This window comes from Lissotriton vulgaris, chromosome 2_1 (assembly GCF_964263255.1).
Source record: "Lissotriton vulgaris chromosome 2_1, aLisVul1.2, whole genome shotgun sequence".
Classification (NCBI taxonomy): domain Eukaryota; kingdom Metazoa; phylum Chordata; class Amphibia; order Caudata; family Salamandridae; genus Lissotriton; species Lissotriton vulgaris.
The window spans coordinates 1,104,440,575-1,104,462,975 of NC_141687.1; the positions used below are offsets into that span (position 1 = coordinate 1,104,440,575).

At 40.0% G+C, this 22,401-nt stretch overlaps 1 protein-coding gene across 1 annotated transcript in view; it reads right to left on the reverse strand.

The window, feature by feature from the left end:
* Positions 1-8,106: 8,106 nt before the first annotated feature.
* Positions 8,107-22,401, reverse strand: part of LOC147731675 (uncharacterized) — a 100,238-nt gene continuing 85,943 nt past the window's right edge. The window contains exon 10 of the mRNA XM_086956816.1: positions 8,107-8,437. Coding sequence (XP_086812942.1) covers positions 8,356-8,437 — 82 coding nt within the window. The 3' untranslated portion in view covers positions 8,107-8,355. The remainder of the gene's footprint in view (positions 8,438-22,401) is intronic.

The following is a 22,401-nucleotide window of genomic DNA, read 5'->3' on the forward strand; positions in this document are numbered from 1 at the left end:
ACTGCAGAGTAGTCGCAACCACAGTCAAGATCCCACCGCTAGACACCAACTTGTTGGAACCTAAATATGTCAGGTCACCTAGGATAGCCTGGCCTAGGGTAAGGCAATATCAACAGAGGCACATGTGTAAAGGTTGCAAGCCACCCCGTAGTAATTCAATGCAATATCACCCAAAATGACACTACACCAATATTTGGAAAAATACGAGCTTGTTTATAAAAATATTCTTTGCTTTCTTGTCTTCAGAAATTACAGTTCAGTACATTACATTTAATCATGAGATTATTAAGTTCCTCAAAGTTGCAAAAACTTTCACACTATTTGGCTTTCTAACTCTACATCACATTACAGTAATTCCCAGGGAGCAGTGTCTGCACTCCTCTAGAAATGGTTAACACATTTACTCCCTCTCCACCACTGACATCAGGAAGTACTGGCAAACCCTTCACACTACCCTTATCTCTGGGCTTGCTCTTATGGAGAAATGTCATGATGTAGGCAATGAACCAATCTTTATATATTCAGTAGGAAACAAACAATCTATGTAGCCCCTTATGGAAGTCTTTAAGGGCGCTGCACGTTTTGGGCTTGATCCTTTGTTTAAATAAATATTATGCCTTGCTTCTCCTCCCTCGTTTTTGTTTACTTAAAGAGGACAACTTCCCCCTCTCGACCTCCTCCTTACTTGTAGAGAATCCACTGGGCCGGTGTCTTTGATCGCCGGGGGGCGGCAAGGAAAAGGAACTGAACCACACTGTGACTCACAAGCCTTTGGGGGCTCCTCGGCTCTCCCCTCCCGCTCAAGCCAGCTCCTCCGTGTGGCGCTCAAGCGGGGGAAAGAAGGCACAACAATAAACACGAGCCGCTGCTACCCTCCAGGCGCTTCCCTGTCCGGTCCCGCCTCCGCCTTCCTTGAGGGAAGCGGCTCGACCGGGCATGCGCGGGAGAGTAGCGGCTCAGGCCAGGGCCTGCTCGGCTTCACAGGACTACCTCCACCGGTCCCGCCCACACGCGCCGACTGACACGTTCAGTCATCAGGGCCGGCGCTGAACAGAGACGGGGAAGGAAAGGGTGATTCTCCTCACACGATGTCACCGCCACAGTCACCGGACCCAGGGCGATGAGGGCAGACTTTACCAGGCGGCCAGTACTCTTGGTGACGCCTCGCCAGGTACTCGATTTTAGCCCCAATCCAGTCAATTTGACTACTCCTTGGCAAGGGGCGACCCCAGGTAACGGGGAGATGGGGGAAGAAAGGTTTGATTAGAATGTCTGAAGACTCCTCTTTTGCTCACAGTCCCCTTGGCTACCGATGGCAGTATCCAGGAGTCCCTTTCCTCAAATTCTGCACTAGAGCCTCTTTCCTCACTGGGCAGGGGGCTTCCCTGAGGTACAACCTCCCTCACCCACGCCTTACACTGGGACCAGATGGGAACAGGTGCCCAGGGTCTTCAGGATTTCCTACAGGCAGGGTCAGGACAACAACTATAAGGGTAGAAGGGTGGTGAACCAGTAAGGAGCGTCCCTACAATGGGAGGTCAACCCTCTGAGGATCCTACCCCGTCTTATACTCCAGCCTTAACTCCAGCCAGCCTACACTGCAAGACAAAATGGCTGACCAGCATTCCGCCTTATATAGGCTGACCCCCAGAGGTCCAGAAGGGACCAGAAGGTTCTGGAATGCCCTACTCTATCCTATGGGCCAGGTTCCAGGTTTGACAGTTGTGACAGTTGGTAGCCACCATTTTGTGACTCCAAGGAAATTCCTGTCAGGGAAGGCCTCTAGGCCTGAGGTGAAAAACTATGAGGGCGAAAGAGCACCTATCCCCTAGACCAACACCCAGAAAAATCTAGTGGACGCAAAAAATAAATAAGGGTATGAGGGGCAAAAAGGGAACAACATAAATAATAAATTGGAGGGAGTACGCAAAGGGCCAGACAGGTCTAACAGTCATCCTTTAACGATGTACATGCCTCACTCTGTTTAAATACTGGTGACCCGTACTCACACACAGCACTTGACAAACAGCTGCCTGACCCAGTATAAGCAGCTCAAGCTGGCAGCTGAAAATGTTACTCTGAAGAGGTGTTCTGTTTGAAATCCTGTCACCCAACTGCCTCTTCATGGGACTGTGAATGAGGAAAATTAAGGGCAGCATGAATGTCTCGATGTTACTGAACTGTGCACCACGCCGAGATCAGATATACAAGATGAGCCACTACATGAATCTGATTTTGCACTATTTGTGGATGGCTCATGTTTGCAGGACCATGAAGGAAATTTATGAGCTGCATATGCAGTGTGTATAGTTTCAGGAGTAGTAGAAGCTTCAAGGCTCCAGGGAGTGTTGTCAACACAAGTGGCAGAATTGACTGCTGTTTCTCAGACCAGCAAAGAGTGACCAGTTTCAATGATAGTCAGTACGGTTTTGGTAATGTTAATGATATCGGACAGTTATGTTCTCAGAAGGGGTTTATGACATTCTCGGCTTCACCTATTTGGAATGGGGATTAAATCAGAAAACTTCATGATTCATTACAATTGCCCACACAAATTGCTGTTGTGATGTGTGCGGTATATTGTAAGGGGGATGATTATTGATGAAGTTGCCAGATATTGTACTTATAATGCTTGTACTTCTAATGGAGAATATACAAATGAGGGAACAGACAAGACCAACTATAATCTGTTGTACACTACAGCTGATCCTTGGGATGAAGTCAAGAGGTTGCAGCAAGAAGTATCAGAATCAGAGAAGCAGAGTTGATTCAAAACAGGCTGTGTCAAGAAAGATGAGGACAAGATTTGAGCTTCAGCAGATGGGAGATCAGTGTTGTCTAACACCATTTTACCATGGATGGCCAGAAAGTATCACGGACCTCCTGATGTTGGAAAGGGATACAATGGTCCATTTGTTTTGGCAGACTAGGATGATTGCATTGGTTTAGGTTGATGGCTGAAGCATTGTGCCACAGATGTGTTGTGTGTCAACTGAATAACGTGGGGTAAAGAACTGCTGTAACACAGAGTCGCATAGGAAGATCAAGAGGTTCTTTCAATAGGATGCAGTTGGATTTCATTGATATGCCTGTGTGCAACGGATTGAGGTACGTGTTGGGTGTTGTGTGTATCTTTTCACAGTGGTTTGAGGCATATCCCACATGAACTAATGATAGTCTTACAGTAGCAAATCTTTTGTTGAGGGAGTTAATACAGTAATTTGGCTTCCAGACTTCTTAGGAATCTGAAAGAGGCAAGCACTTTAATAACGAAATCCTGAGGATATTGTACGTTGCTTTACAAGTTGAACAGAGACTGCAGTGTAGCTACAAACCTCAGGATTTGGGTCTTGATGCACAGGTAAATGGGACTTGGAAATCCAGGCTTGCAAATGTGTGTGCTTCCACGTTCTTGAAATGGCCTGATGTGTTGCCGCTTGTGTTGGTGAGTCTATGCCGCATACCTGATCGAAGGATAGGATTGCCCCATTATGAGATTATCATGGTTAGAACAATGAGGTTGCTAGCAGTACCTGCAAATACATTTATGAACATTACTTATGATCTGATACTTGATTACTGCAAAGGACTGACTGATGTGGTGCGTTCTGTGTGTCACCAGGTTGAAGATGTCACAGCCCTGTCTCACCAGATGCAGTGCCATGACTTCAGCCCCGGAGACTGGGTCCTGGTGCAGAAACATGTCCGAAAGAGAATTTTGGAGCCTAGTTGGTGTGGGTCATTTCCAGTGATCCTTGTTACCATGGCTGCTGTGAAGTGCAGAGGTCTCCCAAACTGGGTGCATGCTGCCCACATTTGTCGAGTTCTGTGTGTCTTTGATGATATAATAGCACCTCTCGCAGATGCTTCAGCTGTGTTCGGAGGCCACAGGAGCAGATTTGTCAAGCTGTTGGAGACCAGCAAGAATCTGAAAAAAGCACTTGTTTGACCTGAGGAGGGTCTTGAAGAGTTGGTTGTCGAAGCTAAAAATTAAGGGGCTTGTCCTGTGGTTGTGACTGAGCCGGCCAGACTCAGACACAAACAAAGGGCCTGATGCTGGAGAACCATGAGTGGCTGTAGGAGAACATTGGCCGAGAAGGCAGGAGAGGGGGAGACTGGTCCAGAAGGGAGAAGGTGACCTAGCAGTCATCCCGGCGGATACAGAGGATTCCGATCTGAGTGATGGAGAATGGAGTTGGGAATACTTTCAGAAGGTCAAAGCGATCAAAAATGTCTTGCTGAATGTACTCCTTCCCTGAATGGGTAACTTCCTTGCAAATGACAGAGAGAACAAGTTCTGAAATTTCTGAAATCATAATGAAATTTCTACTGAAACTTCAAGAACTTGATCGTCAGTTTGATCTTACATTTGAAATTCGTTTGTTAGTGAAAATGAGTACCTTGAGACACCTTATTCTGGACGTGGCTGAGTTTTCTTTCTTGTATGCAAAGGAGTTTTCTGTGCTAGTTGACAAACTGAAAAGTTTCAACTGTATTACAATGCAACCTCACATGGTGCAGGCGCAAACTCCTATTTCTCTATGGGAGCTTGGGCGGCAGGTGGAACCGCCTGCAGCACAAGCTCCCATAGAGAAATGGAAGTTTGTGTAAATCCCTGCACTGTATGCCTGCCGCACGGTTCTGGCATTTACAGGGGGGGCACCATAAATGCCCTCCAGGCCAACGATTGGTAGGTACTGGAGGGATGGGGGACCCTGCTAGGGGGGCCAAGTAGCTTTCTGACAGCCTTTCCAAGTCGGAAAGTACGACATGGAAAGGCTGTCAGAAACCAACATCATAATCCCGACAGCGGAAACGCCATCCATAAGGGATTATGATAGGTATCCGACTGGCCGACGGGGTCCTTGATCCTGTCGGAACACAGTTGGATTGACAAGCCAGTTTACCCTCCAACCACTATCATTGAAATTCAGTGGTTGGACTGTAAAGCAACGGGGTTGATCAGTGAGTCTCCGTAGAGCGATCGGAGGCTTCCTGACCGACATCGTAATGAGGCACTTTGTAGGGAAGAAAAAAGAGTCACAAAGACTTTGTACATATTTTGTTGAACATCATTTCAATTTGGTTTTCCTGTTTGCACAGGTGGATACTAACAGAAAAGACTGTAGCTCCTACGTTCCACCCAACGGTTTTGATTCTAACGAAGAAATGGAAGCCAATTCTAATACTAATAGGCATAGTTACATGATAGCAGTCACAATAATAGCTGTAGTTGTCATGTTAATCATCATTCTTATAGTATTATATCCAGCTACTTACAAGTCAATAGAAGCTAACCCTAGTGCTGCTCAAACTACACCACATCCTGCTGCTAATAGCTGACAGTTATGGGGGGGGGGGGTAAGAAACTGCACACAGAACAATCTTGAGGAGATTATGTTTCAAATGTTTATTTTAGATTGTTGTACGGATATATTGACAATATGAATGAGAGAGATTGTAATGTGTGCACTCAGTTGCCTGCATCTGTAGCAGAGGGGATAATGTGCCATTATATCCCTTTGACATATGGAATTTCCTGTACTTCTATTGAGCTTATTCTATAAACAGGGTAGTTTTCAATATAACTTTTTTCAAACTATGATTTGCTTCTCTCAGAAATCAAAAATGTAAATAACATTCCTTATTTTAAAGTTGCAGAGGTAGAAAACAAGTATTTTGTATCTCTTAAGTCACTGGACACTGCATACAGACATACACATAATTTAACCTGTTCTATGTCAGATGTGGAGAAGAAATTCTTGAATTTGGTGGAGGACAGAAGAAGAGATCTAGAGTCAAAATCTGAAACTGATAAAGAGCTCATGAAACACCAAAGATGGAACAATGAAGAAATGTAACATCAGTGTGAAGTGATTTACCTACCTTGACCTTATATTGGCAACATAAGGGAAAGCTATGTATACATGTTGATTAAAGTTATATATACCTGTTACTTTTAGCACAGAGTGACTGTGAACGCGTTTTTGAAGTGGAGGGTCGAATGATCTTTTCTTGAAGGGACAGGATCCTGTGATTCCTCGAGTGTATTTTATTTTCAGACAGTATGCATATTTTAAATTACCCCATAGATGGCATGGTACATGCTACCTTGGTATAGTTTACCCAAACATTTATCATATGCCACATTTCAATGATCCTATATGGATAACGAAATTTAGAACAAGACAAGCTTTTAGTGCAGCAGAAGTGGTTGGAGATATTTTGGCGCTATAATCCGATCTGTAGGCGTGGTTTTGAATGATCTGAAAATTAGAAAGCTGTCTAGAACAGTGGCTAAACTGGGAAAATGGTTTGAAAACCTGGGAAGTTGAATTTTGGGTGCCATCTTGAAACCCCTTTTGATAATTGCTCTTTGTGTAATATTCCTATTCATGATCTTTAAAGGATACAAGTATGCACAGGTTATAAGGGAGGTAAAGAGGAAGAGAGCAGATGTAGAGTTAGAGGAGAGTCAAAGTAGATACTGCGGGGATATGAAACATCTAGAGGATCCTAGGCGAAAGATGCTAAAGACTATGAGGTTTAAATGATAAAAATCTGTCATGGCATGATTCACCATCAGAGAGGGGCCTGGAGCAGCATAATTCTGGCTCCACACTTTCATGTTTAATTAGGCCACATATATGTGTACGTGTGGCCTTATTTATTCATGTGTGGAAACCTTATTAACATAATGTTGTGCATTTTAAGAGTTACAGAAAGTGCATCTACTGTCTAATCTTGACATTTATATGAGGATGTATATTAACATCTTTCCTTACAGTAGCAATGAGTTGCAGTTCTCACATATATGTACATTTGTGTGTTTTGACTAATAGTGTCAATTCTTATATATCTATGTATTGGTTCAAATCATACTCTCCATGTATTTTATAAATGGAAAATGTATACATTTGAACAGTCTATACATCTATATTTTAACTGTAAGCATTCATTTAAACATTTACTGAAATGCTTGCCATACTAAAAATGAACAAAGGTCTTTAGCTTTTGGATTTCGCAATGCATAATTTTAACGTGAATACTTCCTCTGGGTGCAATGTTTTTCTTTCCTCTGCAGGTGCAGTTAAATGATCTCATGGTTAAAGAAAGGCACGTTATGTGAAAGAGATAGCATGATTTGACAGGAGTATCTTTTGGGCAGGGTAAGAAGATTTAATGAAGCAAAGGAGGACTACTGTCCAAGTGGAATATGGAGACAGGAGGCATTCAAAGAGGTTTTAAATCTGTAGACCAAATGAAAGAAATCTCAAGTGCAGTTGCCAAGATTTTGTTTGCAGATAATAAATAATTAGACCTGTGACATGGAATTCGAGAAGGTTCTTTTGGTGGGTATAATTTTGCATTGCACTTTAGATTTGTTGAGATTCCACTTTAGACCGTAGGAGGTATTGACCTTTTTGCAACATCTTTGTTGTGTGGCTTTATGCTATACAATAAACTTTACCTTGAGAACTTCTACTGAAGTTCTGCTATGCTGACACTTTTCTCTGCTTCCTTACTGGGATAGGGATTCCCTTATTCCCAGCTAGAATAGGGTTTAGCAGGTCTTCTTAGACAACCTCATGTATATGCAAGAGGATCTAAGTTCTCAATCTACACATCAGACTTTGGGCCTGATTACGATGTCAGTCAGACCAACCTACAGAAAGCCCTTTGGTGCGACCACCGTATTTCAATACTGGCCTGACTTTGTTCGCTTCTGGAAGAGACATGGACAGACTCCTGTGGCCTGATTTTGTTCACGTCTGGAAGAGATGTGGCGGTTCCCCTGTGGCCTGACTTTGTTAAGCAGATAACAGATAACAATAATGTTGATTCTGTTGGCCGTGTCCAACCCTCATTACATAATCAGTGAGAACTCAAATAGCCTAGGCAAGTTCTTCTGATCACCACCTCACCTAATAGACAAGCAGCCCAAAACTGACACAAGCATTATTTATAATGGACCGGTAAGTTACATACAAGCCAACACAGTGAGTTATGGCAACTTGAGGCTATGATTCTTCAAGATCTTTATGTTTTTATTGATTTTTATTGAGTGGGAAAATATTCAACTTAAATAAGAGTACATGCGAGGTGTTTACTTTAAATTTTATTAATGCAAATTATGGAAGTATTTCCTGCCCACCCTTTTGTGACTGTATTCCACACACACACACTCATTTTTTCTCTCTCTTCAGTGCTTGTCTCCCATGAAATACAAGGTATCTGCAATCTGAAAAATGGCGGCTTCCCTTTCAGTAGCTATCGCCTCTCGCCCATTCTCCCGTCCTTCAGACAATGACATTTCCAGAGAAGGGCTGGACAGGCGAAGCCCTCCTCGGGCCCTCACTGGGGGCCAGCGTGGTTCAGGTTTTCCTTCTGTTGCTGGAGGTAGGTTTCCAGGCGGCACACATGGAGTGGGAGTGGCCTGGGGAGAAAAATATTAAGACTTAAAATTAAAGTGACTCCCCAATTGTGGTCGTTTATTGCATAGGTAATGACAGTAGCAATACCCAGGCAAAATAACACTTAGAAGATGCGCCTTTGTGATGATTACCTAAAAGAAACAGAAACCAATAGAATACAAAACCGTGACAAATTGAGAAAAACATTGATAAAATATCATATTAAACAAACGGTATACAGGGAAACAAATAAAACAATTAAACAGCAGTTCTGTCCTATTTGTTTCTTTCTTCCCCCAATCACACCCTCTCCACCAGCGGAGCAGGGAAAGGGGACAGCTTATAGTCCTTTGTTCCTGCACTGACAATAGAAGGTATATGTATATATATATATATATATATATATATATATATATATATATATATATATATATATATATATATATATATATATATATATATATATATATATATATATATATATATATATTACCTACTGGCGGTCGCCAGTAGGTAGTTATAGTTAGGATTTTTTTCAATGTTAAATCTGAAAATTCTATTTGGAATAACTTTGGCGCCGGTTGACGAATCTGCCTGAAAATTTCCTCAAAATGGCCTTGCGGCGTTCCGGTCCTTCCCTGAAAGTTTGGGGGGGATTCGTCAAGCGGGGGCCGAGATAAAAGGGGGGTCCCAAAACGCGTTTTCCCCATGTTAATTTCCATAGGGCGGTCGATTTCACTTTTAGCCCGAACGGCTGAATGGATTTCCACCAAACTTGGCAAAATTGTAGGGACTGGTAGCCCGATGTGCCTTTGCTATGTCTCAAGATATGTGCTCCAGTGGATTTTGAGTAATTAAGGTTCAAAAATATATATATATCTATAGCCGCGCTCCGGTACGCGCACCGGTACGCGCACCGGGCGCTTACCGCGACTTGCGCGCAGAAAGCTGATTGGCTCTGGGATGTCTGTAAACATTCTAAACAGTCCGGAGCGGCCGCCATCTTGTGTCTCGGTAGGATCGAGACACGAGAGGTGGCCAAAACAAAGAGGGAAATGACCATAAGGGGGCAGAGTAGACCCCCCTTGGCCCCCTAGGTTTGATGTGGGGGCCATAAAAGGGCCCCGCGGAGCAAAAAAAAAATAAAAAAAAAATTTTATTTTCGCGGGGTGAGCGCCCGGTACGCGCACCGGTACGCGCACCGGTAAGCGTACCGGGGAGTGTACCATGGGGAAAAAGAATGACAGTTTTAAAAGTAGCTGTTTAAAAAAAAAAATGTTTTGTTGTTTTTTTTTATACATACACATACATATATATATAAATGCATATTCATATATATATATGCATATATGTGTATATGTGTGCGTGTAGAGAGAGGTAGAGAGGTAGAGGTGTAGAGGTAGAGAGGTAGAGAGGTAGCGGTAGAGAGGTAGAGATTAGTAGAGAGAGAAGAAGAGAGAGGTAGAGAGGTAGAGAGTAGAGAGTGAGTAATAGAGAGTAGAGAGTGAGTAGTAGAGAGTAGTAGAGAGCAGTAGAGAGAGTAGCAGAGAGTGAGTAGTAGAGAGTAGTAGAGTGAATAGTAGAGTGAGTAGTAGAGAGTAGTAGAGAGTGAGTAGTAGAGAGTGAGTAGTAGACAGTAGTAGAGAGTAAGTAGTAGAGTGAGTAGTAGAGAGCAGTAGAAAGTGAGTAGTAGAGAGTAGTAAAGAGTGAGTAGTAGAGAGTGAGTAGTAGAGAGTGAGTAGTAGAGAGTAGTAGAGAATGAGTAGCAGAGAGAATAGTAGTGAGTAGTAGAGAGTGAGTAGTAGAGTGAGTAGTAGAGACTAGTAGAGAGAGAGTAGTAGAGAGTGAGTAGTAGACAGTAGTAGAGAGTGAGAAGTAGAGAGTGAGTAGTAGAGAGTAGTAGTGAGTAGTAAAGAGTGAGTAGTAGAGAGAGTAGTAGAGAGTGAGTAGTAGAGAGTAGTAGATAGTGAGTAGTAGGGAGTAGTGAGTAGCGAGTAGTAGGGAGTGAGTAGTAGAGAGAGGGTAGTAGAGTAGTAGAGAATGAGTAGTAGACAGTGAGTATTTGAGAGTAGTGGAGTAGGAGAGAGTAAGTAGTAGAGAGTAGTGGAGAATATTCCAAAGTTTGGCACAGCACCACTTTCACAATGAGTCCAATCAAATCATATCACTTAGAGTCCTTATTGAAGCGCTGAATCTTGGTGTATATTCAAATGCTTTTATTTTCCTTAAGTTTATGTACCACAGCCAGCCGAAAGGTTTCGTTCTGTACAACAGAACTTCTTCAGGGCGTTCTTATTTCCTTCAAGTTATGTCGGTATCCAGTTGTCATATAACTAGATATTTCTTCCAAATGTTAGACGAGACATAAGTATATTCTTATTCAAAGTGATTAGGTATCAATTTTACCCACACAATTCGGGCAGACTTGAGTAATTTATAGCATCCTCAAAGTCAGTCTTTCAAAAATTCCAAAGTATAGGACATGATAATCCAAATCCAAATGTTTCTCAAGAAAAGTAATTTACAATCGTTCGGAATATCGGTGTTTGGGCAGATATGATCCAGGGACCCCCAGTATGCAAGGGGAATTAGTCCCCCCTCTACAAACGCGCCAGTGGCCTGCATTGCAGAGAGGTGTAACAAGGGTGTGGCCTCATTACACTTCTCTGCAATGCAGCTCCCTCGCGCATACTGGAGGCTCCTGGTGGACCAGTTGACCCCAGGGACCCCCAGTATGCAAGGGGAATTAGTTCCCCCTCTGCAAACGCGGCAGTGGGCTGCGTTGCAGAGAGGTGTAACAAGGGGCATAGTCTCATTACACCTCTGCAATGCAGCCCCTGGCGCATACTGGAGGTTCCAGGTGGGCTAATTGGCCCCCAGGGGCCCCCAGTATGCAAGGGGAATTAGTTCCTCCTCTTCAAACATGCACGGGGGCTGCGTTGCAGAGAGGTGTAAAAAGGGTTGTGGCTTCATTACACCTCTCTGCAATGCAGTCCCCTGGCGCATACTGGAGATTCCTGGTGGGCTTTCAGGTCTTATATAGTTAGGAATTAGCATTAAAAAAACCTTTGAAATTCACTGAAAAAACCATAGGTTTCATACCAGTTATAGTTAGGAATTAGCATTTAAAAAACCTTTGAAATTCACTGAAAAAACCATAGGTTTCACACCAGTTATAGTTAGGAATTAGCATTTAAAAAACCTATTAAATTCACTGACAAAACCATAGATTTCACACCATTTATAGTTAGCTGGAAATTTTACTGACATAAAACCATTGAAATTCCCACGTTATAGTTAGTTGGACTCACTATAACTTGCGCGCCTGTAATGCACTGCTGATGACGTCACATATTACATCACTCATGACATGGTCAGTGACATCACTCATGACATCACTGATGACACCATCCTTGTGACAGAGTGACAGACCTAATTTCAGTGTAATGTAACGCTTGAAACACATATTCAAAAATAGAAACAAACATTTTCAAAAAAATGGAGATACCCAAACCAGTAACAACAACCAATTCAGTAATTCCACCATCTATATACACATCCACTCATTCACCAACAGTTCTATATAGTCACTCATATATATACTCACTCATCATATGTAGTGATACACCTATACATCCTGTTACACATCAGCAGTCATCCAAAAGTTACTCACACACATACTCACACATGCAAATAAACTATTGAACATCCATTTATTTGCATATACATTTATACACACACTACCACCTTACTTCTAAGGAAACTTACCCATACTTACTCTCTTAAACAATCACTTATAGAAACACATACTTATTTAAACAGGAACTCCTACAATCTCTCACTATATATACTATACTCACTTATATACATCAATACTCACATATACTAGATTAAAACATATGTCGTTACTAATGAAGACACTAGTGAGACAGTCATTCACTCACTAACACACACATATACACACTCATCCACCCATACAGTCCTGCACATATGCTGTCTTCAAAACACATACAAACAGTGAGTCAGTCACCAACCCCTGCAGCCACTTATACACAAAGAGAAACACTGATACAAACATTTAAATATTTAAACAATACTCGCTAATATATGTATTCACTAAGATACACGTAATAAGCCAGTTACCCAACCAATTTTTTTTTTAAAAACATCCATTTACACACTTATTTAAACATTTATTCTTCCATCGACCTTTACAAATACATATATAAAACAAATTTATTTTTCAGAAAGACACACATTCACTGGATGGTGTCATCAGTGATGTCATGAGTGATGTCACTGACCATGTCATGAGTGATGTAATATGTGACGTCATCAGCAGTGCATTACAGGCGCGCAAGTTATAGTGAGTCCAACTAACTATAACGTGGGAATTTCAATGGTTTTATGTCAGTAAAATTTCCAGCTAACTATAAATGGTGTGAAATCTATGGTTTTGTCAGTGAATTTAATAGGTTTTTTAAATGCTAATTCCTAACTATAACTGGTGTGAAACCTATGGTTTTTTCAGTGAATATTACCTACTGGCGGTCGCCAGTAGGTATATATAGTTAGGATTTTTTCCCTATGGGATTTCTGAAAATTCTATGCCTAATAACTTTGGCGTTTGTGGACGGAATTGGCTGAAATTTTCAGGAAAATGGAACATTTTGTTTCTGAGCAGCCCTTGAAAATTTGGGGGGGTTTTGTGGAGGGGGGGCCGAGAAAAAAGGGGGGTCCCAAAACGCCTTTTTCCCATGTTAATTTCCATAGGGCGGTTGGACTCACTTTTAGCCCGAACGGCTGAATGGATTTTCACGAAACTTGGCAAAATTGTAGGGACTGTTAGCCCGATGTGCCTTTGCTAGGTCTCAATATATGTGCTCCAGTGGATTTTGAGAAATTAACGTTTGAATCAAGATATATATCTGTAACAGCGCTCCGGGCAGCGATCCGGTTAGCGAACCTTTCGCGTATCGGAACTTTGCGATGCGAAGCTGATTGGCCCTCCGGTGTCTGTCAACATTCTAAACAGTCCGGAGCGGCCGCCATCTTGTCTCTCGGTAGGATCGAGAGACAAGAGGAGGCCAAAACAAAGGGGGAAATTGCCATAAGGGGGCATAGTAGATCCTCGTTGACCCCCTAGGTTTTATGTGGAGGTTTTAAAAGGGCCTAGGAGGGTCCCAAAAAAAAATTTAAAAATTTTTTTTTTGCGTGGTAAGCGCCAAGTTCGCGAACCGGAAAGCGTTCTGGGCAGCGAACTTTATGGATAAAAGAATGAAAGACTTTTCTAATACTGTATGTTAATTATTTGTTGGTTTTGTTGATTTTTTTTTAATATTTTTATTTTTTCAGCAATTTTTTATTGTTGTGATTGTGTTTCAAAATTTAATAACATTTCTTACATTTAACTACTTTATGAATTACATATAAAAATGATTAAAGACTCAAACAATTTTTTAATATTACATATAATTTTATTTTTCGGATTGTTTTTCGAAATTTACTAGAACGTCTAGCATTTCACTGTCTGATATGTGTTCTTGTTCAGTGAACATAAGTTCAAACATTTGACCGTCATCATAATGAAGTAAATGATCCACTGATTCCACACATTGAACTAATTCATGGTCCCGTGATTGATCCATGAAATCAGAGTCATCATTGTCCTCAATTTCTTTTTCTGTGTTGGTCTCCAGAACAATTTCGAAGGAAACATTCTGCTCACCTTCCATTTTATTGCTGTAATTTGCATAAAAAATAAATATATCAGTAGAGATAGGGCACTGTTGGGTTTAAGTTCAGACAGGCATTTGTGAGTTTATACCAGAGAAGTAATCTATGGGCACTGTATGGTTTCAGGCGTGAAGTAGTACTATTAAAAAGTGCCTGTGAAGAAGCTTAAGTAAATTCATAATTATACCACAGAAACCTAAATCAGTCCATAATTATAATAAAGAAGCCTTTCTCAATGTCTAACTCTTACAGAGGGATAGTATATAACTATCTGAAAAAGTTTACCATATTTACTTATAGTGCACAATATACTTCAGTTTTAAAAATAACAACTTACCTTTAGAAACAAGTTGATGTTATTATTGATATTCTAAATGATATATACAACAACAAGTAGTAGTCAAAATGGCTGTGTTTCCTTCTCTCCCTTTATATATATACAGGTATATAACCAATCAAATGTCAGGTAATAAAAGTAGAAAATGAAAGTAACATTTTCATTGGTTGTCAATTCCAACACTTCAGATGTGTTTTGTGAAGTAATTTACCTCACGGTATTTGGAGAGGTCTACAGGCTAAATGGCTAAATGAAATTTCAATGAAATTTGTGAGAATGGAAGGGATTGTTATGTAGTATGAGCTAATGTATATTTGGTGAGAGTGTCTCTAGTCGTTTTTCTGTAAATTACTTTCCCACCTTTTTTTTGGACCGCTTTCCGGGAAGCGGCCCGGTTAGCGAACCTTAAGCGTCACGGGAATCCACCATTTTGTGTTTCGGTCGCATTAAGATACAAGATGGAGGGCAAATAATGTTTAGAATGGGTAGAAGGGGTCATGGTAGACTTATCTTGACCCCCTAGGTTTTCTGAGCATGGCTGAGGAGGCTTATATGTGCGGAAAAAAACACTTTTTTAAAAAAAATTCCGCGAGGTTAGCTTTCGGTTAGCGAACCGGGTAGCGCTCCGGGGAGCGAATTTTGTGGAAAATTAGTGAAAAAAGTTAGAGAAAAATAATAATTGTGAGTGATCAGATGTAGGGTAGCTCTGAGAAGAGCTTTTGGGTTTATGGTACATTTAGGTACTTATAAGTAGGTACCAATGCACAGTCTTAAATTCAGAATGAAAATTCTGTTGCCCTCATCTGAGAAGTGAACTCCATCTCCTCTGTAGATATCTTGCATGTAGTAACGCAAGTTATTGTTGTAAAGAGAGCCCATTCCATGGTCTCTCATGTAAGCTGAAACAGATTTGTTTACATGCTTCCTCGCTTTCTCAATTTGTGGACAAAATTGGTTGGACCACCTCCATTTCTGTCTTTGGCATATATTGGAATATACCAAGGCAGTTTTAGGAAAAAGTGCCATTAATTGCTCAAAGGTGTCCTTTAAAAGCATTTCCAGACCTACCCCTGTCAAAGTGCCCAAATCATTACCTCCACAGTGCACTATTAACAGGTCAGGTTTTGGCAAATGCATAAAGGTTTTCACCAATGGTATCAATTGGTGACATTTTAATCCTCTTTGGCCCAACCACTTAATTTCCACATCTTGTAAATTGAGGTTATGTAAATTTCTGCTCTCAGCATACCTTTGAGCCCAGTGGATGTAACTATGTCCAAGAATCCAGACCTTAAACATGGTGGGTGAAGGTTGGGCTGCAGTCAGATGAAGTGTGGTAATGAAAGGGCAGTTAAAACAGTAGGAGTTTCTAAAGAAAAAAAATTGTGGATTTACAATGCTAATGATTCATTAGCAGTGATTGGTGCATTTCCATTTCTGAAAACAGAAAGTTAGGGTGCATGGATGTGTTCCTTGAAAGATGTAATTTGAATGGTCAAGGAAGAAACATTTAATGAAAGATTGCACTGGATACGCAGGTGCACTGAGAGTTCAGAGTTCAATTGAAACATTGTTGTGTGAATTTGCAAACATGAGAGGTCTTCCAGGAGGTGGTTGCTATGGAAACAAGGCAGACAGGGCAGAGGGGGGAAGGGTTTTGATTTGAAAAAAGTGAGGGAAGAGGAATGATTGGCTAATATGAGAGATATGTGAAAAGAATATCTGTATTTCTGTGCTTTCAATAGCTGCAGCCTTTGGAGTGCATCCTTTTTCTTCTGCTGAAGACAATTTGGTGTATTTCTGAGACTGTTTTCAAAACTCAAAAAATATTTGCTAAGGTGAGAAAAGATTTATTTAATTTAGATAGAGAATAGTATGATTTAAGGAGAAAATGATGAAAAAAGCTGTGTTTACAAAATGTGGTTTTGTCTCTAGTGATATACTAATAGAATTAGTTTCATAGAGGAATTGTAATTGCATATTTGGTGTAACATTCTGGCATGCAGTAACACAAGATATTGTGATACATGGAGCCCATTTCATGGTCTGTTATGTAAGCTGAAACAGATATGTTGCATTTAAAAACGATTTAAGAAATCAATTACATTTCTGGATATGTACTGCTAGAGCTTCATAGGTTGTTTTGGGCCATATTTATAAGGTATTTGAGTGTCTAAGATGTTATGTTTGCCTTTTAAAATGTAAAGTGTTCCTCATGGGGCAAGTGTCTTGTAAATACGCTCCCACTTGTGCTTTGCAAATTTAGATTTTGATTATGGGAGTTACCTAGCCATATTAATAGTGTCCCAAAAATGGTGCTAGGGAATTGCAGAAAACACTTTCATGTGTCTCAAGGACATTTTTAGTCATTTCTTCATGAATGCAGGTATACAATTGATTTATATGCTGTGTTTAAAAACGAATTTTGAAATGAATTAAATTTCAGGATATGTACTGTTAGAGCTTCATAGGTTGTTTGGGGTCATATTTAGAAGGCATTTTAGTGTCTTTGATGTTATTTTTCCCTTTTTAAATGGAAAGCGTTCCTCATGGGGCCCTGAGCAGTTCTTAGCCATGTTATTTAATTGGAAGTGGATAACATGGCTAAGAGCATTTGCTGGAAAATGCATGAATATCGCTGACTTTTCTGTTATATTCATGCATTGTGGCAGTTTTTTTTCACATTGCTTCATGGGTTGTTTGGGTTCATATTTAGAAGGCATTTTAGTGTCTTTGATGTTATTTTTCCCTTTTTAAATGGAAAGCGTTCCTCATGGGGCCCTGAGCAGTTCTTAGCCATGTTATTTAATAGGAAGTGGATAACATGGCTAAGAGCATTTGCTGGAAAATGCATGAATATCGCTGATTTTTCTGCTATATTCATGCATTGTGGCCGTTTTTTTTCACATTGCTTCATAGGTTGTTTGGGTTCATATTTAGAAGGCATTTTAGTGTCTTTGATGTTATTTTTCCATTTTTAAATGGAAAGCGTTCCTCATGGGGCCCTGAGCAGTTCTTAACCATGTTATTTTATTGGAAGTGGATAACATGGCTAAGAGCATTTGCTGGAAAATGCATGAATATCGCTGACTTTTCTGCTATATTCATGCATTGTGGCAGTTTTTTTTCACATTGCTTCATGGGTTGTTTGGGTTCATATTTAGAAGGCATTTTAGTGTCTTTGATGTTATTTTTCCCTTTTTAAATGGAAAGCGTTCCTCATGGGGCCCTGAGCAGTTCTTAGCCATGTTATTTAATAGGAAGTGGATAACATGGCTAAGAGCATTTGCTGGAAAATGCATGAATATCGCTGACTTTTCTGCGATATTCATGCATTGCGGCCGTTTTTTTTCACATTGCTTCATAGGTTGTTTGGGTTCATATTTAGAAGGCATTTTAGTGTCTTTGATGTTATTTTTCCATTTTTAAATGGAAAGCGTTCCTCATGGGGCCCTGAGCAGTTCTTAGCCATGTTATTTAATAGGAAGTGGATAACATGGCTAAGAGCATTTGCTGGAAAATGCATGAATATCGCTGACTTTTCTGCTATATTCATGCATTGTGGCAGTTTTTTTTCACATTGCTTCATGGGTTGTTTGGGGTCATATTTAGAAGGCATTTTAGTGTCTTTGATGTTATTTTTCCCTTTTTAAATGGAAAGCGTTCCTCATGGGGCCCTGAGTAGTTCTTAGCCATGTTATTTAATAGGAAGTGGATAACATGGCTAAGAGCATTTGCTGGAAAATGCATGAATATCGCTGATTTTTCTGCTATATTCATGCATTGTGGCCGTTTTTTTTCACATTGCTTCATAGGTTGTTTGGGTTCATATTTAGAAGGCATTTTAGTGTCTTTGATGTTATTTTTCCATTTTTAAATGGAAAGCGTTCCTCATGGGGCCCTGAGCAGTTCTTAGCCATGTTATTTAATAGGAAGTGGATAACATGGCTAAGAGCATTTGCTGGAAAATGCATGAATATCGCTGACTTTTCTCCTATATTCATGCATTGTGGCAGTTTTTTTTCACATTGCTTCATGGGTTGTTTGGGTTCATATTTAGAAGGCATTTTAGTGTCTTTGATGTTATTTTTCCCTTTTTAAATGGAAAGCGTTCCTCATGGGGCCCTGAGCAGTTCTTAGCCATGTTATTTAATAGGAAGTGGATAACATGGCTAAGAGCATTTGCTGGAAAATGCATGAATATCGCTGACTTTTCTGCGATATTCATGCATTGCGGCCTTTTTTTATCACATTTGCAAGCACTTCCTAGCCATGTTATCCAATGGGAGGTGGATAACATGGCTAAAAGCATTTGCTTCAAAGGTTGTTTGGGGTTATACACCATTTTTGGGAAATTATTAACATGCCTATCTAACTCCCATAATCAAAATCTAAATTTGCCAACCGCAGGTGGGAGTGTATTTACAATAAATTTGCACCATGAAGAACGTAAAATAGCATACTAGATACTCAAATAACTTATAAATGTGGCCCAAAACATCTTATGAAGCACTAGTAGTGCATATTTCTAGAAATGTATTGGTTTTCATTTAATGATTTACTTCATTGGTAGGTCTTCACATGTTTTTTTACCTTGGTTTTTTTCAGTGAAAATCTTATCTGCAACCATGTGTTGGCCTCACCTCAAATAAACAAAACAGGTGATGGACTGAATGTGGATCAATGACACACATTCACCCCAGTCTAAAGATCAGGGCCTAAACAAATCTTTAGATAGGCTACATCTTATCGTCATCCTGAATTAATGATCTAAAATATTAGGGAGTGATTTATGAGTGTTGTATGCCTGTTTTGTACCATTGAGTGTCATTTTTGTGATGCAGTGCTGGTGGAAAATATTTGCTATGTTAAATAATTAGTACGGCATTAAGTTTTAGATGACTGTTATTTATTTACTGTTTGGTAATAGTGGTTAATAACATTTTATATTATATTTTTCCACAGGTTCAACTGCAGATTCTTTCATAGTTTGGTAAATGCCTTCCAGAAGTCGAATACGAAAGGCTAGAAAACGTCAAAGACAGCAGGATGATGTTTTATTGCAGCAGTCCTCTTCCCCAAATACTTGTCAAAACACCAAGAAAGGTCCGGGTAAGAGCACGAAATCATTCTTAAGAAATATTTGTAGTAAAAAAAATTTTGCTCAAAAAAATGTTTCAGTTCACAAAAAGAAAAATAATTTAAATGGAAAGGAGAGACCCATCACAAATGTTACTGGTAGAGGAAGAGATAACTCTGTGCATGATAGTAGAAGGAAACAACAGTTTAGGGACATTCGAACTCGGATGTTCCGTAATAGGATATTAGTTAATTTATTGAAAAATATTAAAAAGAAAGGCCAACAGAAAGCGGCATTTTATAGGAAGAAGAAAAATGTAAAGAAAATTATTGATCATGCTTTTGAAATTAAGCGAAAGTTGTTTATTTTGGTAATCAATAGAATTAGGAAACTAAGCAAGGTAATTTCTGATTTCAAAACAAAAAGTAGATGGAAGAGAGTAGTAAATCGTACTAACTTTTGTGAAGTTTTTTCCGGAGAATGGATGCATAGTTCAAGTTCTGAGGCATTTTTTAATGAGGAGACTTATTTTCAGGATAATGATTTGGTGCATGCAGTTGACATCAGTGGTCGAGCTTATGAAGTGAAGGATGGTTGTCCAGTTGAAAAAGAACAACTTGTGACAACAGAGACAGAAGAGGCGCTAAGTGATGAGGTTTTAGGAAGACGTCCTAAGGGTCCTGTGTACATTTGGAAGTGTAGTTCTATTTGCAGTGTGCGACAGGTTTCCATCAATTTGCTTTGTGATTTTATACGGACATTTAATAAGAAAAGTTTGAAGCAGAAAATGAAGTTGTTGCAAGATTTAGATCCTTGCAGAGTGAGACAAATGACAGGTTTCCGTGGTCATTCGCTGGCTTGTCTTTCCAGGAGAGTATGCCAGAGTGTTTTTCATCATTTCAGGATGCTAGCAGTGCATCATAATAAAGTGAGAAAATTAGTGAGAATGTTGTATTATGCTAAGAGTCCAGCAATTATGCTTAAACAGTTATGTGCTGCTCTTTTGCATGGTTCTGAAATAGATGTGAAGAATCTTTGTGAAGAAATTGAGTTTTGTTACTTTGGTAGTAAAGATGAGAATGTTCAAATTGACCCTGAAGTAGAGGGTAATGTGGAAGATAATGTACAGGTTTCCAGTACAGATAATTTTCAGAAGGAAATTGCCACGTTTCAGATGAAATCAAGTGAGAGGCCTAATTTCACTTGTGTATGTTGTCGACGCACTTATTATAAGAATCAGACTAAGGTAGTTGATTTATATGCAAAAAGTGAAAGGGAAAAAAATAGTGAATGGAAGGATTTAGCCACATACTTGATGGTAGAAAATTATTTTGATTTGGGATCGGATCAACGTGTGTGTACTTATTGTTGTAATAAATTAAACCAAAACCAGATGCCTGCTAGGGCAGTTCATAATAATCTGGAATTGGTTGAGATTCCTTCTGAATTGAAGGATTTAAATACTTATGAATCTATTTTGATTCAAAGTATCCATCCCTTTCAGGCTATTGTAAGAATGGAGCCAAAGACAGGGAAGTTACCTCCAGCAGATTTACAGAGAGGATTAAAAGGAAGAGTTGTTTATTTGCCTCTAGATTTGAAGAAAAACATTAACACAATTGGAATAGAAAAAGTGGAAGAGGAACCTCTGGTTATCTTGGTTAATGGGGTTCCGACAAAGAATAAGAAAATATGGCAAGATTTAGTGGATGTTAGGAAAGTCAAAAAGGCAACAGTGTATTTGAAGAAAAATAATAAGTACTATAAGAATGTATATGTTGCAGAAGAGGAAGTAAGTGATGAAGAGGATAGCGATTTGTGTGTAGGCCAAATTGAGAAAGTAGAGGCCTCTAAAAGTGAAGAAATATATGAACATTATAGTGTTCATCCTTTGCATTCCAAGGAAGTCATGGGGAATGCAATTGAGTTGTTTCAAATGAAACAAGCCAAAGGGAGTCCCATTAGTGTTTGGGAGGAAAGTTTGGAAGCTCGGTGTTTCCCACAGCTATTTCCCACAGGTCAAGGAGGAAGATATGATGAGCGACCTCATCAAATTCCTGCGTCTGAATACCGGACTTTACGATTGTATGCAGAAGATCCTAGGTTTCGGCAATGCATTCCCTATTTGTTTCATCTCCTGTTTGAAAGTGATCTGTCTGGACTGTCATATGCAGTGAACCACATCTTAAAAAGTGGTATACACATGCGAAACATCTCAGCAAGTGACTTTATGCATAAAGTCAATGTCCAAGACAGTATTTTGGATTCTCACTTAATTAATCTCATGGCGTGTCAGCGTGGTACTAATGAGTACTGGTACCGTCGTCATGGTGATTTAAAATGTATGCTGAGGAACTTAGGAACTCCAACATGGTTCCTCACTCTGAGCTGTGCCGAGTATGGCTGGGAAGACTTACTTGAATTTCTACGAGAGGCAAATGGAAATATTGAAAACATTGAATTCAAGACACCTGGAGAACTGTGTTCTTTGGATCCTGTGAATGTATGCAGGTACTTCAATCATAGATTTGAAGCTATGATGTCTTTCATCACAAATAAAAAGAATCCACCTCTTGGAGAGGTGTTGGATTTCTTCTGGAGAAAGGAGTACCAAGCAAGAGGTGCCCCTCATATACATATGTTGCTGTGGATCAAGGATGCACCTAAATTTGGAACAGATCCGGATGACTTAGTGATGAATTTCATCGAACAGTATTCTACGTGTGCTGTTCCAAACGCAACGGAGAAGAAAAGTCTAGGAGAACAAGTTCTACGTTTCCAAAGCCATCGTTGTGGAAAGTACTGTCGTCGTAAATTCAGAAACAAGGACAAGT